The 20,092-nt window shown below is 38.5% G+C and overlaps 1 protein-coding gene across 1 annotated transcript in view; it reads left to right on the forward strand.

The window, feature by feature from the left end:
- LOC139468242 (uncharacterized) overlaps nt 1-7,385 on the forward strand; it is a 57,497-nt gene extending 50,112 nt beyond the window's left edge. The window contains exon 4 of the mRNA XM_071250080.1: nt 673-7,385. Coding sequence (XP_071106181.1) covers nt 673-1,505 — 833 coding nt within the window. The 3' untranslated portion in view covers nt 1,506-7,385. The remainder of the gene's footprint in view (nt 1-672) is intronic.
- The last annotated feature ends 12,707 nt before the right edge of the window (nt 7,386-20,092 follow it).

Below are 20,092 nucleotides of genomic sequence, written 5' to 3' on the forward strand. Positions count from 1 at the left end.
ACTAGGCCAGTCGTGTTATTGATTTTTGTTGAATTTATTGATTTTTATCCATTATCCATTTATACTCTGGATAACATATGCAAAACTATGTTGCATTACTCTGATCAATAGATGTTCTGTTATATAAGGAAAAGAGCAAAGGGATAGTTATCTCACCAGGATCTAACAAATACCTATATGAGGACATTTGGTAATATTTAAACAAACAAACAAACAAACAGGAAAAATCACATGCTCTGAAAGTAACGCTGCATTCGAGTTGCATGCTACATGTTTTATTACTTGTCCATATATCTGGAATGTCCCATATGGCATTTTTGATGGTTGCTATGGAAATTGACAAACAAATAAATAGAGAGATAAATTTTGGGCTCACACATCAAAGATTCATTTTCATAGGTCCTAAGTCCTAAGTTTTAAGGAAAAATTTGAAAATATCAACTTCATGAAATTGACATGTGATATTTTTATGTCGACGCCATTTTCATGCTGCAGTCATGATTTTGAATCCTTGGCTTTTCACAACCATATCATACCCATGGCTTTTCCCTCCACTTTGACCTGATCTACCTTGATATAACTGATACACTGTTCAAAGCAGCATTAGGCCGAACTAAGTTCCAGGGAAAGCACTAATTAGTGTCTCTTATCATATTTTCCTTCTTATTCCAGGTGTGATGTACCCAGAATTCCAGTACCGTCGTCCACCACCATCGTATGCTGCATCGATGCAGGAGTACCAACAGCAGCTGTTGTTGGCACAACAGCAATACTTGCAGCAGACTGGCAGTAACGGCGAAAGTCTTCCAAACTCACCCCCTCCCTCGTACAGGTCTCGTACGAGCACTATACACTCAGGAATCCATATTGCCTTCCCGCCAGACTCTGATCAGCCCAACTCGCGGCCACCGACCTATAGATCAACCGCGAGTACTATGGGCCGTAGGGGCCCTGTTCGCCCACCATTACCCAGAGACCATAGTTACGATGATGACAGGGGAGACAATTTACCCGGTGGTGATATTTCGTTTGCTGGTCCCGATGTCAGTCCGACTAGTGTAGGGTCAGAGGTCGGCCAGTCGTCAGAACCAACCAGTGCTAGCATAGATAGGACTCCATCAGATGACTCTATACTGAGTGCATCATCACCATCAGACTTGGTTACGGGGAGGTCATCGAGTGTAGCAAGTCCTGAAACTCCCAGTAGTGCTGCTAGTCTGTCGTCTGCTCACAATCAAACCACAGTAACAAACCCAGAACAGTCTTCTGTGATTCAAGGCCAGAGCTCATCAGTGAGTGGAGGAACAAATGGGTCAATTACAACCAATGTGGACGAGTCTTCCAGCCATGTTCAACCAAAAGATGACACGCTTGACCGAGAGCTGCAGCAGACTCTTGAGACCTTTGACGAGATTACCTCTGGTGCTGTGTCAGACAGTGTATCCAAGTCGATGGAAGAAGCCACTTCATCAGAAGAGCCAGAAAGATTTCAAACAGCTTTGTGAACCGCGATATATTCAGAATCTGGTTTTGTGGATATGTTTAGGAAGTCTATATAAATACCCCACATTCCATGTGTGTCATGATTGTGTTCATATTGTGTTGGTGATGAAGGATGAATGAAAACTGTATTATTAATTCCACAAGTCATTTGTGTTGTGTGCATTCAAGAGGAAATATGTATGATGAACTTTGACTTTGTAATCTCAAGGTCCACAGCTGTTTTTTTAAGTGTGTGTGTTTTTCAGTTAAATGATCGTCATTTTTACATGTAGTTTTAGCATGTGCTTGTTTGTTTAACATGTTTTGAAATGTTTGTGTTCAAATGGTAAGTTATTTTAGATTATGTTTTCACTGAAGACTTTCTTCAGTGTATTTTATTTTAGCTTGCTTTTGGTATTCTCTTTATGAAAGCATGTGAGAATCTGGGAATTGGTAAGCACAGCATCAGACTAATGAGAGTAAGAAACTTATGTTCAAGAATGTTTGGTAGCAATATGTGAGACAGGTTTTAGCAAATTATTTTAGTGGTTTTGTTAAAAATCATGTTTTATTGTTTCTGTTTCCATTTTCATTTTAAGAGATTTTATATGTGTTTTTAAAGATTTCATTTAAAACACTACTACTTTCCTGAACATTTGAACAAAAAATTTATATCTTAATGTAATCATGGTAATTTGTTTTGTAGCAATGTTTCACAAAAGACGTTTTTATTTCATTAAGCATAAGATGCTTGACACCTTGGAACAATTAAAAGCAGGTAGTTATATCTGAATTTGTTATTTACTGGAAATTCTATTGTCAGTTGCCTTGGGATAAGAATTGGGCTGAATTTTTACCATTATTTACATTATTATAAACTACATACTGATTTATGTTGATTCAGCAAAACACAGACAACATTCTAACAATATGATGACAAATGTGTATTGTATGGAAAACTTATGGCAATATTCCCTTCACTGTGACTGATTCTTTAACACCCAGTACTCTACTTGGCAGTGTTAGAAATTGGCACTAGTCCTCTAGTCCTTGCCAAGCTGCCCAATAGTTAAGGTATCCTAGTAGAAATTTGCAATTTTTTGCAATTTTTAGGGGTTTTGCTATATGTTACCTATATAAGGACTAGTGGACTAAATCTGTTAGTTTCTATCGCTGCGTGGCATCAGGGAATGATGCATATGGCCATTGATGCACCACCATATGCACACCCACCAACCTACCAGCAGAAGGTGCATGGAATGAGCTGTCACCTGGAAGACATACTGCACATGTCAGTTTGACAATATAAGTATACTCGCTCCCATCAACGGCAAACACTGACATTTGAGGACTATACGTGCTGCAGTTGTAATGGACCATGAATGTCGGACTTGTGAGAAAGATGAATAATTCAGCGAGTATTATGGCAATATAATAATCTGTGTGACTCTTGCTGTCTGATTGTCGGGCAGTTCCTGTTTCTGGTCCTTCTCCAGGGAATGGCTCCTATTCAAATGATGCAATTTGCTTTGTAAAACCTATGAATATTGACCACACTTGAACTGCGGCATACAAGTCGTGGGCAGCCGGGTCCTCATGAATTGCAAAACAATTTTTTTTAAAGGCTGACGACTTTGATGTGTGTTTTATGCTTTTGAGTTCATGTTTAATTGTTCTGCTTGTGTTTGGTTCCAACAAATATGGTAATTGAGTAGGGCTATAAGAAAAGACCTTTGCTTGATGACATGAAAGGTCATTTGTATCTTTTTTAATTTTTTTTATTACAGAAAATAGCCATGATTTACATGTAGCCATCATGTGTAATCTTCAAGTTAAGAAATTTTAGCTTCTCAATCCAATGATCTAGATGATAAACCTCAGACAGAAAATACCATTACCATTATGTAGAGAATATTTTTTTCTTTGTGCATCTTTTCTACAATGTCTCCTTATAATCTGCACCAGTTGATCTGTGTTTTGCATACAAAATATACAAAAGTAATAGTGATCTGAAAGTCTACATAACTGTCCTATTGGCCTTCACCTTCAAGTCTTATCATAAGATTTCTCCACGAGTGCCTTGGAAAAATTGCTGATTTGTTTTAAGAAAACCTTCTCCTTTTCCTTGATGGGGATTCCACTGAGTTGACCTACTGGTAGACAATGTTCACAGGTGTAATGATGTTATTGCATGTGCCTTCCCCACAAGAATACATGGATAAGTATGGATGGGCCATGTTTAAATATCTTAAATCATAAGGTGATGTGATAAAGTTATAACTCAAACAGATTTATAGATAAATACTCAAAATACTGACTCATCTATAGGTGTCTGAATATAGGACTGTTTCAAAGTTAACATAAATGAAGCTAGCATGCATCAGATTAATGATAATTGTGATTTTGATTTCAAATACTTAAAGAATTATTAACATGATTAGTAACGTCATTGTGCACAGTTTCTTTTGAAGAATGAGTTCAATATTTTTACTGTCATTTTGTTATTACATTGAAGCCAGTATAGTTGCCTACCAATATGATTAATAATGTGTTTAGATTTCAATATCTTTAGATTTCACACGTACCTAATACAGTCACTTTGATATACCAGGATATCGAGGTTTCAATCTGTGGTTATTGTCAGCTCTCATTTCTCATGTATTCATATGGATGCTACACATCTGTGCCTATTCTATATTGATGTTCATCGTGAGCTTGTTGATGTGAATACAGTGAGGAGAGCATTATGTTCATGTTTTCGGAACCAGCTGGTTTGTTCCTAGTATTGAATTTTCTTTTGTTGAAAATTTTTTTTCCGTCTGTTACATCTACTGTTCATTATGATCACACAATCCCTATGCTTCTGTGAATGAACAACCACTTGTATGCTTTTTTTGACACATGTAAAAATTTTCTCTTTTCCTTTTTTGCTTGCGAGAGTTTTGCAGCTCAGTGGTTTATTGAAAACAATTATTAGAAAATTGTTGAATAGTATAAATTTGTATTTCTTTAAATCCATTTTTGAAACAGTGAAGACACAAATTATTGTATGATTTTGTTTCATCGATTGAAACAAAACATGGTAAATAAGGTAAGTCTAGGAAATTATTTTTTATTCTTTGATTTCCATATGTCTTAAGTTATGTTCCTGTTAAAATTTCAGAAGGATTCCACTAAAAAAAGCAACTAATCCTAAATGGTTGTTTTCTTCAATTTTTTTAATGACAAATATTTGAAAGTAAATTACTAAATATTGCCAGTTTGCTGAACACTTCAGAGTTTCAAAGAATTAATCACCTTCACTTTAAACATCAATACTTTACAAAGCATATAAATATTAAGACATGAAACGTTTATGGACATCAACTTTTTATTATTTTTTATGTCATTTCAGGGCCTCTTTTAACCTCTTTGTTAATTGATTCATTTAAGTGGAATAATAGAATAAAGAAGCTGATATCCATCAAAGTTTCATGTCTTTGTAGTATCTGCTTTAACACATTCTTGATGAGAATGATGAATGGTTGAAGAGATGGGGACTATGTCTTTGGAACTCTGAACTGTTCATATCAATAAAGTTTATGTCTTAATGGTCTTCACATAAATATATTCTTGAAATTATTTCTGTAAGGTTGTAGTACCATTCAATAGATCTGTTGCTACATCTGTTTGTTCAGGCTCTTCATACATAGTATTAACATGGCTTATTTGATAGATTTTCTTTGAATTCTTTCAACAAATTCTTCTATGCCCAGTGACTGCAGGCTTTGATCTCTGTGTTATATTGTATATACAACCTTTTGATCCTGACCAATGAACTTGTACAACAGAAGATAAATTACAAGTAGAAACAGAACTTCAGGACAGGTGGTTAAGACTTGTCACTTCACCCAGACTCCTTCCCACACAAGGCTTTGCAATAATATTGATAATATCTTACTGTTCTCAAAGAAAATATGCGTCTATGAATTTCAATATTTTTATGATGTATCAGTATTTTGATTGTCATGATAGAATTTTTTCCCTTCCTTAATTTCCATTATGTTTTCTTTTAGCTTTAAATAGTTAAATATTTCAAATAATACACAGAATTTTAATACACTAGAAAGTTTTTTCGTGGAATCTTGAAAATAAGTGGAGTGTTTGATTTTGATTAAATGTTCTTTGACTTTAACGTGTGTAGAGTGTTAAATAAAACTTTTATGTTGGTGTAATCGAACATTTACTATTTTCATCTCCAAGTCATGGCGCTATTTCCATATGAGTACGAAATGCTACTGTGTCGCAGATAACAAGGCGACAGACATCAATCGATAAGTGTGTGAGAATGTACGTTTTTCAGAGGAGAATATTATGTAGGGAGCTGTTGCGTAAGCATCTCTGAAAGATCATTGCTGGCAACGCTGGCGGTCATATATAATGAACAATATTTGTCTGAAACTGCTTTTACATATTTTAACATTTTGTGCCACAGAAATTGTTTGTGTAGTGAGAAGTATTCCACATTCCATTATTTATTTATGTGAAATGCAGTCATTGGTTACCCGCATTGTTACAGCCTGCTGTTGTGTCACACGGTGTATTCCTTGGAGAATCAATGCTCCAGGTATAAGGTGTACTTGTGTTAGACACAGGAAGATCTTTCTCACCATCTACATTATAGATAGGAGTCATTTTTTTAATGTTACATAAGTGGATTTATGTTGAGAGACAGTTTCAAATGTACCTTTTCAGAATAATTAAAGAAATGCTAACCAATTGCCCCAAAATGTTATTCATTTCCTAAAACAACTTTTGAAATAAGTGTTTTATCAAAGGCAATCTTTTACGTATGTTCATATTTTTGGGTTAAAAGTAGGAATTTTTGTTCAATTTTCTAAATTTAGGATTAATATTTCCCTATTACAAGAACACATATTGATCTTTCCCAATAAAGAAGAAATATTTTACATGAATATATTTCAAATTTATTTTCATTATTGTAGATTGTGACTGAAGATTTTGGTATGCCTATCACAGAACAAGATATGCAAAATGTGTAATGTGTTTGTATGTTGTTACAGTGCTGTACAAATGTGCCCCTCATGCTGCTGCATCATGTAATTGTTGCTGTCATTGCATCATTGTTGCTGTCATTGCATCATTGTTGCTGGTCGTCTGATCATTGCATCATTGTTGCTGGTAATCGCATCATTGCTGCTGGTAATCTGGTCATTGCATCATTCTTCTGAACATTGTTGTTGGTCATTGCATCATTGTTGCAGGTCATCGCATCATTGTTGCTGTCAATGCATCATTATTGCTGTCATTGCATCATTGTTGTTGGTCATAGCATCATTGTTGCAGGTCATCGCATCATTGTTGCTGTCATTGCATCATTGTTGCTGTCATTGCTTCATTGTTGCAGGTCATTGCATCATTGTTGCTGATCATCTGGTCATCGCATCGTTGTTGCTAATCCTCGTATCATTATTACTGGTCATCACAAGTTGTTGGGCTGAGACAGAGGTTGTGAACATGTTTTATATCAGACCCTATTTTTCTAAACCTGTATATATATTCTATCCCAACATTTTATACTATTCCTGTAAATAAGTTGACTATTTATGTTGATGTTTCATGTGGGACAGCTGTTTGAATCCAAACAGTGCTTGATGTTACTCATGTACAGAGGAAGAACATACTCAATTTCTCACAGAAAGCTTAATTTACGATTTGTATTTTTTCAGTATGAACATAAACGACGGTCATTTAAAGATTCTGTGTTAATTTCACATGATTGTCAATATATGAATATTTGAAGAAGTTAAGGTTAAATATTCACTGGCATTAATTATACTTAATAATTTAAGTAGTGTGAAATTTGATGTGGACAGTTTTGATTCTGTAATATGTATGCAATACCGATAAAGTAAGTCAATAAATATTACATGACATATACAATAACGTGTATTTATTTATAAAAGTGAGATGAGTCTGGTTTTGCATCAAAGTCAGAAGGCAGCACAGGTGGTCAAAATTCAAAATGAGCCCTGGTTATGATCCTTGGGCTGTTAGAACTTTACATGCCTTCTAAGGTTCACCAGAGTAGTAACTGTCGCTCACTTGAGTGAGTTGTGTTTAACGCCGCTTTTAACAGTATTCCAGTTATATCACAGCACGTCAGCTTAATGTGGGAGGAAAGCCTGAAAGTTATGCAGGTCTTAGATGTTTACCACTTCAGTGTAACACACGAGCATGGGTATGATGCTGACAAACCTAGAAACATAATCGGGGCAAACCAGGATTTGAACCCACGATCATAGGTTTCTGGCATGGCCAAGGGATGCAGCTCTGCAAAGCGAATTGCGCGCCTTAGAGGACTGGGCAACCTGTGCCCCCATCTCTCACTTGAGCCACTTGGGACATGTAGTAGACAGACAATCTGCTCTGAGAAGGTCAGTGGTTCAATTCCTAGGCTGTGTCATACCAAAAGATATACCGATAGTACTTGTCATCCTGCTTGGTATTAAGGGATTTGACAAGGACTGAGTCAGTAGGACTGGCTCGGAGTCAATATGTGTTTGTGTGGGTCCATGCTAAACTGTGGCATGGTATCTCAGTGGGCTAGCTCTATAAAACCACATTAGCCAGGACTAGTACAATCAGCCACACACGCTCATGCATGTTGCGATACAAGTGAAATAATCTTGAACGCGACGTTAAACCCATTTCACCTCACCTCACTTTCTCTACCACCAATAAGCCAGCATGCCATGACGTAACTAAGATAACAAAGTAGACACCCTTGGTCATATCCAGTTAGTACACAGCCCCTATCGGACTACATGTACTTGCTTGTGCAAAATAAGTAGATTTATGAGCAAACGTTTTTACTTGTCCCAGTCTAAGACACTGGTGGCCATGTGTACCTGGTATACTGTTTAGCCCTGACAGGGTGTAAAAACTACAGAATAACTCTCAAGCTGTGGAGTCACCAGTCAATTATTTAACTTCTTCATGGTATTATACGTAACTTTGGTACTGGTTCACAAGGTACAGAACAGTCATTCTGGTTTGCGAGTAGGTTTTTCTTTTCGTTAGTGTAAAAATTAGCATAAAACTGTTTGAGATGCATCTGATATTATCCTTGTCCAAATCTGCTTTTGTTGTTTATGTTTTTATGTAAAGTAAATATAATAAAGAAGGGGAAATATAATAGTAACTTAAAGACTAAAAACATCAATAACTGAATGTATTGTTCATGTCAGCCTAGTTTATAGAGTAGACAACTTAGCAACCTTTACTACATGGCAATGTACATTTAACCGTAAATCTTTAGATTTAAACAAAAAGGGTTACAAACACAACTATATATTTAACCTTTTTTTTATTAATGGTTAAAAAGTGACTGGCAGATTGGTGACACAGGTAATGAAATTGGTCTGGCCTAATTATTAAAAAAATCTCCTTTTGTTACCATGTCAGGCTGTCACATACTCAATGGATGAACAACGATCTGCCACAATGCACTCCTCAAATGTCCCCCCTTGCTGAGGGCTGCTCTATACACAATCAATAATAGCAAATCATTGACAGAGAGTCTATATCTTACATACCTTACAAAGACTCAACCCTGACAGCAGGAGGCTCAAGATCTATCTATTATTCAGAATACCTCAAATATATACCCAACATATACTGAACTGCAAAAGAAACATCTGAAAATACTTCATGAAAGTTTCCCATTGAAATATCAATTCATTTTTTTAGGTTTCTCGTTTGGGTTTATTTCAAAACAAGATACCTCCTTTTTATGCATTGATGTTTCAGTGGGAAACTTTCATGAAAAGACTTTCTTTGCGATTCAGTACCGGTAACTTGAAAGTAGGGCGGGGACAGGTAACTCAGGTACTCAGGTCGGGTGGGTACTGAGTAGGATCCGAGTACCCCCCACAGGACTACCCAGACCTTTGGTTAGTCATGTGACATACTGTTTAATGACAATATTATCTAAAACTCTATGGTTACACTATAAGTCACTAATGTTCCCATTTCTTTCTGACTATGCACCCACTCTTCTGACTTTTTTATGTTTGAATTAAGATGAAACTTCATGCTGTAAACTTCAGTGTATGCATGACAGATTGTTTTACATGTGTATCTAGATACTCTTTGCCAGTGCTACGGTCAAACCTTTCCCAATCAGACAGTTTGTACTATATCTTGATATCTTCAGCCTGTACCAGGGTAGGGTCGGGAAATAGGGGGGTTGGTACCCAGGTAGTTAATGTGGACTCGTCCCAGCCCTATTGGAAAAGTGTTTTTCAGTTCATGCAAAAACAAGCAGCCCAATAAACCTTTCCCTAAATGTCCCCGATCATTCCAAACAGAAACATGTATTTGGAGGTATTTATATATCAATCTGTATCCATCTTTGATCCCTAGTGTTGTCTAATACAATACAACTTAGTCCTGAAGTGTACGCCTCCAGTTACCCTAGTAACAGTTTATGAGCATTTCCTACTTTCTCATACATATTGAGTGAGTGAGTGAGTGAGTGAGTGAGTGAGTGAGTGAGTGAGTGAGTTTGATTTCATGCAGATTTTAGCAATATTCCAGCAATATCACGGCGGCGGATACCAGAAATGGGCTTCACACATTGTACCCATGTCGGGAATAGAACCCGGGTCTTTGGCGTGACGAGTGAACGGTTTAACCACTAGGCTACCCGACAGCCCTCATACATATTAAGAAGAGAAATTTTAACAATTGTTAAGGTATTCTTGTCAACAGAGACAATAAAATAACCATTTTACTAGATATATTTAAATAATTATTATTTTATAAATTAATTATTTTATTATCTCTGCTGTCAGAAATATACCTATTTGAATAGGATTAATTATCCAACATACTATTAGAAAACAATTCAAAACATCATGACACAGTTTCACTCCTAAGCCTAGGGACCTGGCCTAGGGGATGTTTAGTCGTCAAGGTGCTGACATTATTCTATGTAAGTATGGACTTGTGCAGTGGCTGCTAACAGTGGGACAGAGAGCAGAATGGCAGTTATGGTGACACGTACATGATCTGATCTGAAGCTGATTTCATGAGGTATATAATGTATGACTTTAATGACAGTAAGTTAGAGATGTGACAATGGAAACAGTGGCTGGGTGAATGTTGCTGTATCATGGTGGCCTTTAAATCATATTGTACCCATGTTGGGAATCGAACCCGGGTCTTCGGCGTGACGAGCTGACGCTTTAACCACTAGGCTACCCGACCGCCCTCGTAGTCAAGGAAGTCAGAAGTGTTTTGTTTGTTGGAAGGAACACAGACTCCGCCATTTTCTGTCTCCAAACCTGTCAGACTTTTATGAAAGCAATCATTGTTATCGGGCCAACTTGTTGAGGTAAAATGTTTTTTATGCATTTTCTGTACAGTGCAATGAGCCATATTATTCATTTGTAAAACATACAAGCAAATAAAAACATGAAGTACAGATGTATTTTGACTGCAAACCCTAGCATGCCCAAGATCTTCATGACACCAGATCATATCTTCTCATAAACTACCATCACACATGTCCAACAGCCCCCAGACATGTGCTCGACTAAACTACAAGTGACAGTTTTGTGATAATGAGGAGCCATTGCCTGCTGTACGCAATATTAGACATGTTGCATGTCCTCACACTCACCCAAGTATGTCCTTGCTTTACACACTACTTTAGTTAAACAATTACATGTATCACAGTGTTTCAAGGACCAGGGGAGTGAGTGAGTGAGGTTTAAACAGTACTTTAGTTATATCACAGTGTTTCAAGGACCAGGGGAGTGAGTGAGTGAGGTTTAAACAGTACTTTAGTTATATCACAGGGTTTCAAGGACCAGGGGAGTGAGTGAGTGAGGTTTAAACAGTACTTTAGTTATATCACAGTGTTTCAAGGACCAGGGGAGTGAGTGAGTGAGGTTTAAACAGTACTTTAGTTAAACAATTACATGTATCACAGTGGACCTTCAAGGACCAGGGGAGTGAGTGAGTGAGGTTTAAACAGTACTTTAGTTATATCACAGTGTTTCAAGGACCAGGGGAGTGAGTGAGTGAGGTTTAAACAGTACTTTAGTTATATCACAGGGTTTCAAGGACCAGGGGAGTGAGTGAGTGAGGTTTAAACAGTACTTTAGTTATATCACAGCGTTTCAAGGACCAGGGGAGTGAGTGAGTGAGGTTTAAACAGTACTTTAGTTATATCACAGGGTTTCAAGGACCAGGGGAGTGAGTGAGTGAGGTTTAAACAGTACTTTAGTTATATCACAGTGTTTCAAGGACCAGGGGAGTGAGTGAGTGAGGTTTAAACAGTACATTAGTTATATCACAGGGTTTCAAGGACCAGGGGAGTGAGTGAGTGAGGTTTAAACGGTACTTTAGTTATATCACAGTGTTTCAAGGACCAGGGGAGTGAGTGAGTGAGGTTTAAACAGTACTTTAGTTATATCACAGGGTTTCAAGGACCAGGGGAGTGAGTGAGTGAGGTTTAAACAGTACTTTAGTTATATCACAGTGTTTCAAGGACCAGGGGAGTGAGTGAGTGAGGTTTAAACAGTACTTTAGTTATATCACAGTGTTTCAAGGACCAGGGGAGTGAGTGAGTGAGGTTTAAACAGTACTTTAGTTATATCACAGTGTTTCAAGAACCAGGGGAGTAGGTGAGTGAGGTTTAAACAGTACTTAAGTTATATCACAGCGTTTCAAGGACCAGGGGAGTGAGTGAGTGAGGTTTAAACAGTACTTAAGTTATATCACAGTGTTTCAAGGACCAGGGGAGTAGGTGAGTGAGGTTTAAACAGTACATAAGTTATATCACAGTGTTTCAAGGACCAGGGGAGTAGGTGAGTGAGGTTTAAACAGTACTTTAGCTATATCACAGTGTTTCAAGGACCAGGGGAGTAGGTGAGTGAGGTTTAAACAGTACTTAAGTTATATCACAGCGTTTCAAGGACCAGGGGAGTAGGTGAGTGAGGTTTAAACAGTACTTAAGTTATATCACAGCGTTTCAAGGACCAGGGGAGTAGGTAAGTGAGGTTTAAACAGTACTTAAGTTATATCACAGCGTTTCAAGGACCAGGGGAGTAGGTGAGTGAGGTTTAAACAGTACTTTAGCTATATCACAGTGTTTCAAGGACCAGGGGAGTGAGTGATTAAGGTTGGATTCAACATTGCTTTAAACAGTATTTTATTAATACATGCATACCTGTCAGTTTACAGTAGGCAGACAGACATACTGCAGAGTAGAATGTTATCTCTTTGCTCACTGTTACAAGTTTGGTAGCCAACCACTCCCTCCCTCTCACACATACCCACTCTCCCCCCTCCCTCCCTCTCACTCACTCACTCACTCAGTCTCCCACAATGTGAGGAGTTCCTGTATGTCCCCTCCCCCCACACACACACGACCTATCTGACATAGTCAAGAATGATACCCCACAACCATCAATCACTCAAGACAATGTCAAGTGCCCGCCCTCCAGTAAACCCTGTAATCAACAGTATGATATATCTCCTTATCAGCCCAACTTGGCTTGTGTCATGTAGAACCGTACCTGCCCACTCCAGCTAGTAATGTTCTCCGACAAGTGACGAACACATCACCTTCCTCCAGCATAAAGTAGGAGAGAGCCCTGAATTCATGTATCACTCGGGACACTGTGAACACATCACCTTCCTCCAGCATAAAGTAGGAGAGAGCCCTGAATCCATGTATCACTTGGGACACTGTGTCCCCTTGAAGCAGGATCACTCAGAAATATCATGTTGTATCCCTGGCATGTGTCTAAGATTGTCTATATCACATTTCTTCAGTGTAGGGATTCATCTTTAGTGTGCCTAGACATCCAGTAATTCTTCAGGGAGTGGAAATAATATGTCCATCTTTGTCTAACCCGGTATATACATCCGGGACATGAACAATGAGATGTCTATGGACAAATACAGGTTTTGATATTCGGACAAATCAGGTTGGGATATTTATTCCTTGAAATACATCATTAAATTCAAGACAAAGTAAAGATTTGACACATGTATAATAAAGACAGAAGAAACATCGGTGGTGATATATATAGCTTGTGTCTTCACCACCCATCTGGACTACTGACAGCGGTAATGTATGTAACACTTGTCTACACCACCGAGGTAGAATACTAACACTTAAGGAAAATCTGGAACTCAAACCATAGGCAGATCCAAAGAGGGGGGGGATCCAGGGGTCCATTCCCCCATCCCCACCTTTTCAGAATGTTGTAGACAATGCCCCGCTCCCCCCATGCTTGCACCTTACAGACCTACAATCATAGATGTCTGGCATGCCAAAGGGATGCAGCTCTGAAGAGAGAATGATGTGCCTTTATACAACAGACCACTTAGCCACCTGTGTCCCCTCCTTCTTTAGCAAGTCTAGATTTCTGCAGTTTCAGGCTGCCAAGTGAAGAGATTCTTGGGGCTCCTTTATATTATATATTAAAGACAAGTTAACCCAAATATCTTTAAAAATATTTTTATCTGAGAGGCTGTCAAACTGTTATGTTATTCTGAGGCCAATTGGCTGTCCTTGCTGTCCTTTGTTAGTCCTACTATTGGGTGGTGGGGTAGCCTTGTGGTTAAAGCGTTCGCTCATCACGCTGAAGGCCCGGGTTCGTTTCCCCTCATGTCTACAATTAGTGAAGCCTATTTCTGGTGTCCCCTGCTGTGATGTTGCTGGAACATTGCTAAAAGCAGCGTAAAACCCCACTCACCCCTATGAGGAGGTTGTATACATATACACCAGAAAGACATATTTTCAGGTTAAACAACCTTGAGGTATGTCAGCTGTATACAACGTCCACAGCTAAGGTATTCACTTGGCTTCTTATGTATGGGGATATACTTATAAGGTCCAGCCGGTCAGTTAAGTGTCAATGTGCCCCCCCACTGGGATTAGAGATGACCCCCCTGGACAACCAGCAGTGTGAAATAATTCATTGTGTGTCGGCTGGCTAAGGTTCAAGCAGAGGCCATGGAGTAACAAGCTATAACAGCATGGTTGACAGTTTGAAACGAATGGTCAAATACAGTGTGTTACTCCCAGCTGACTGAAAGTCACATCATGAGCTATCTTAGCTATGAATGTAATGTACTGGAATGTTTCGGCAGTAAACGTTTTTAGCAATACAATGTACATCACTTCCTCATTGATTATTTGAAAAAAACAACTCCAGGTGAGAGACATTATTGCGACATTATGAGAATTTAAATTTTATCGTCCAAAACTGGCTCCCACAAGAGATATGCTTGAGTGAGATCAAGCGATATCTACACTGTAGATATCGCTGCAATGAAATTGCATCACAATGTTTTGCATTGGTTACCATGACGTCACAATCAAATGACATCACTAATGGCTCTGCTACTGAAGCTGTAAGCAGTACTTTTTACACTAAGACACTGCTAATTACTGTCTACAAACTGAAAAAGTTGGAAGAATGATGATAAATAAAATCTCACCCTCGAGTCTTTTTATATCAAATATATCAACACTTGTTGATAAAAGTGGAAAAAATCCTCGGCAAGCATCGGAGTTTTCCCACTTTTATCAACTCGTGTTGATATATTTGATATCAAAAGACACTTGGGTGAGATTCTCTATATATCACAGCAATGGCAGTTCCTAAACTGGATCGTGAAAAGATTTACTTGAGACAAACCAAAATTATTTCTTTTTCTACAGATTTAGGTCGTCAACATGCAAAAAACAGGAGGTAACAAATAAAAAAATTCAAAGCTACTGTCACGGTTGATTGAGATTAAAGTATTATAAATATGCAATATGTTTTGGAAAAACATGTTATTATCAAACAGCAATAGTCTTTATGGATATAATTTGTTTTCTTTTGATGTAAACTTGTAATTAAAATGAATTGGTCAAGCATTCAATTGTTATTGAAACTCCTTCACTGAAATTGGTATTGGTTAGTTCTATGAAAAGTCATGTTGACTACTGGAGCTGTCATTAGTTATATAATCATTTTAGTTCTGCTCATGAAGTAATTCTGTTGTACTGAAGTGACTAATAGGCCTCGCTTACTGATATCAGGAGATTGTCCTAGCTTACTGATATGAGGAGATGGGCCTAGGTTACTGATGTGAGATGGGCCTAGCTTACTGATATGAGATAGGCCTAGCTTACTGATATGAGGAAATGGGCCTAGCTTACTGATATGAGGAGACGGACCTAGCTTATGGATATGAGACGGGCCTAGCTTACTGATATGAGGAGTAGGCCTAGCTTATGGATATGAGAAAGGCCTAGCTTACTGATATGAGGAGACGGGCTTAGCTTATGGATATGAGAAAGGCATAGCTTACTGATATGAGGAGATGGGCCTAGCTTATGGATATGAGATAGGCCTAGCTTACTGATATGAGGAGATGGGCCTAGCTTACTGATATGAGGAGACGGGCCTAGCTTACTGTTATGAGGAGACGGGCCTAGCTTATGGATATGAGATAGGCCTAGCTTACTGATATGAAGAGGTGGGCCTAGCTTACTGATATGAGGAGACAGGCCTAGCTTATGGATATGAGATAGGCCTAGCTTACTGATATGAGGAGACAGGCCTAGCTTATGGATATGAGATAGGCCTAGCTTACTGATATGAGGAGATGGGCCTAGCTTACTGTTATGAGGAGACGGGCCTAGCTTATGGATATGAGATAGGCCTAGCTTACTGATATGAAGAGGTGGGCCTAGCTTACTGATATGAGGAGACAGGCCTAGCTTATGGATATGAGATAGGCCTAGCTTACTGATATGAGGAGACAGGCCTAGCTTATGGATATGAGATAGGCCTAGCTTACTGATATGAGGAGATGGGCCTAGCTTACTGTTATGAGGAGACGGGCCTAGCTTATGGATATGAGATAGGCCTAGCTTACTGATATGAAGAGGTGGGCCTAGCTTACTGATATGAGGAGACAGGCCTAGCTTATGGATATGAGATAGGCCTAGCTTACTGATATGAGGAGACAGGCCTAGCTTATGGATATGAGATAGGCCTAGCTTACTGATATGAGGAGATGGGCCTAGCTTACTGTTATGAGGAGACGGGCCTAGCTTATGGATATGAGATAGGCCTAGCTTACTGATATGAAGAGGTGGGCCTAGCTTACTGATATGAGGAGACAGGCCTAGCTTATGGATATGAGATAGGCCTAGCTTACTGATATGAGGAGACAGGCCTAGCTTATGGATATGAGAAAGGCCTAGCTTACTGATATGAGGAGATGGGCCTAGCTTACTGATATGAGGAGACGGGCCTAGCTTATGGATATGAGATAGGCCTAGCTTACTGATATGAATAGGTGGGCCTATCTTACTGTTATGAGATAAGCCTAGCTTACTGATATGAGGAGATGGGCCTAGCTTATTGATATGAGGAGATGAGCTTAATGATATGAGGAGATGGGCTTACTGATATGAGGAGATGGGCTTAGCTTACTGATACTATATGTGTATCAGTATTACTAGTATTATCCACTCCTTCATGAGAAACAACTTAAATAAGCAACAATCAATTCAATTGTGGTCTAACATTTGTTTGTTGCTTTACCCTAAATCAGCCATATTCCAGCTATGTGATGGCAGTCCGTAAAATAATTGAGTCTGAACAGGAAAATCCAGGGATTGACATAATGAGCATCGATCTATGCAATTGGTACACAATCAACCAAGCCACCAAGCCTGACCAATCAATCTATTTAGTTGCCTCTTACAACAAACATTGGTTGCTGGGGACCTATATTCTTACCGAGAATCCCCACGAGTGTAATGGTTAAAGAGGAGTGAGGGGTTAACATCATAGTTTAAAACATTGTAGCAACATCAAGATGACCATGCTGTGGATCCTGTGTAGAAGAGGCATCAACTCACACCGATGGGGTAAAAGTATGTTGAAAATCGAACTCACATCTTCAGAGTGTGCGCTGAGCTAATTCTTTATCTGCTAGACTACCCTATCACCTCCATAAACATATTAAAAACCTACAGCCATCAGATGACATCTCCCCCGGTCTGGTGTAATTTTGAAATGGAGTTTGGCTACTTATACCACACTTTAGTTCATTGGATATCTTCAGTTCAGTGAAGAAAAAAATAATGCTGTTCAGTATTTGTCAAAATCCTAAAACATCAACAGGTACCACCACTAGGCTGATCTACATAGCAAGTTTTAACAAGTAATATTTAGCGGTTTTGGAGTTCTGCTACGGAAATTGAAAACAATTTGTTTTCGTTATGAAAAATAATGAAAACAAAATACGAAGAATAACAATCCCAAATCATCAAAAGGCACCAGTTCACCACCAGATTTATCGATATAGTGAGTGAGTGAGTTTGATTTTACGCCACTTTTAGCAATGTTCCAGCAATATCACCCCGGGGGACACCAGAAATGGGCTTCCCACATTGTACCCATGTCGGGAATCGAACCCGGGTCTTCTGCGTGACAAGTGAACGCTTTAACCAATAGGCTACCCCACCGCCCCTTATTGATACAGTAAGTTTTAACAAGAAATATTTGACAGTAATATATGTTCTGCTCTGGAAACAGAAAACGACCGGCTGACGGACGGACATGGTGATCGCTAATTCCCGCGTTTTTCAAACCTGGGGGATTAAAAACGATAAATAAATAACAAAAGTCAAAATAGTATTCATTATTGATTTTATTATGCAAAAGTGTATGACTTTGTTTTTGTTTTTTAGAAATCGATAAAGTCACCCACATGTAAAACTATGTACACAACATGGGAAGCATGTGGAAATATTACATGAAGAATGACAAGAAATGATCTGAACACCTTGTATACTCCAACAGTAACAACTGTACTCCACGGTACAGGACAGCTGCAGATGGGGTTCAGACGACAGACACTTTATACATATGCTTCAGTCTTGCCATGCAACACATCTTTGTTATAAACAGCACTAGGGCTGGGATGAGTCCAAATTTACTACCCGGGTACCCGACCCCTTATTACCCGACCCTACCCGGGTAACCGGCCCCCTTTACCTGACCTTACCCGGGTCCCCACCCCCTATCACCCGACCCTACCCGGGTACCCACTGCAAGTCTCACGAGTTGGGAATAAAATGTCTGATTGGTAATTGTTTTACCACAGCCCTGGCTATAACTATTTAGATACATGTATCAAACTATCAGATCATGCGTTCACTGAAGTTGACTGAAGCTTTATCTTCACTCAAACATATACAAGTCAAAAGGAATGTGTGCATCGTCAGACAGAAATTAGCGACATGTTGTGTAACCACTGAGCTATAGTGAGTTTTTGTCATTAAACAATACATCATGTGACTAACCATGGGTCTGGGTAGTCCTGTGGGTACCCGGTCCTACTCAGGACCCAACCAACCTGAGTACCCGAGTTATCCGTCCTAGACCTAAACAGCACACATCAGAAACATGATCGGGAGATTGTTTATTGACATTATAAAATACCAAAGTTGTCCTTGATTTTCAGTTCACGCTCTCTCTACATGAACTCTCACAGTTGTGAGATAATACGTAATCATCCTGGAATGTCATGACATCACTAGATCAAATACCAATCATACTTGATATAAATCTAAATTTGCTATCCATTTTGCCAAGCTAAATGGAATGTTTTTTAGGGATAGTGAAAATCGTTATCAAGGCAACTATTCATATACAGTGAAAAGATGAGATAATTCAAGGATCCAATACCAGGTTAACAATGTTTTTCAACCAATCAGATCACAGAACAGCTCCCAGTCATTGTCCAATCCTGAGTAAAGAAGAAGTGTTCCAGTCTGGTCTGGTGATAGCATGATTCAATACTGAGAGAACAGGGGACTCCAGGCACCAAGCCTCCAAGTTGATTACAGGATTTCCACTACTCAAATAAGTTAAGGATCGGTTGATTCTTTCCTATTACTAATCTAGATTAACTATAGTAATATGAGAGAATCAAGTGATCCTAAGCTTCTTTTGAATAGCACATAATGCCAACGTGAGTGAGTGAGTGAGCCACTGTATTCATCTGGAAGTGATACCAAGATATTTGATGTGACATCCTAACACATTGTCCTTTGATGTGACATCCTAACACATTGTCCTCTAGGCTACCCAACAACCCTTATGTCAGTATTAATGTGAGGCAAAAAAAATCTATTAAAAAAAAGCTATAAATACATATATGAATTATGATAGCATTAAAAGTCATAATTAATTTGAAGTATGTACAGATGATAAAAATACAAAAGTGGTAATTAAATAAAATATAATGGATAATATATTATGATTTGCACATGATGTGGTATGGAATGAGGTAACATGTGACATGAAATTAAACAAAATATTGCATGTTTTCATATAATAGCTGTATCGTATAATCAGGTCTGCAAGTTTTCCATCTGATGAAATTAACAAGGCAACAAATACAGCTCCAATTATTTTGTATAAGATTAGAATGAAGGGAACTCAACAAGATGGACTTCAAACACACAACCCTACATATTCAGGTTTATTCTTTTTATGAATGTACAGAA

Source organism: Haliotis cracherodii, unplaced genomic scaffold, assembly GCF_022045235.1.
Source record: "Haliotis cracherodii isolate W230 unplaced genomic scaffold, xgHalCrac1.p SCAF_2, whole genome shotgun sequence".
Classification (NCBI taxonomy): Eukaryota; Metazoa; Mollusca; class Gastropoda; order Lepetellida; family Haliotidae; genus Haliotis; species Haliotis cracherodii.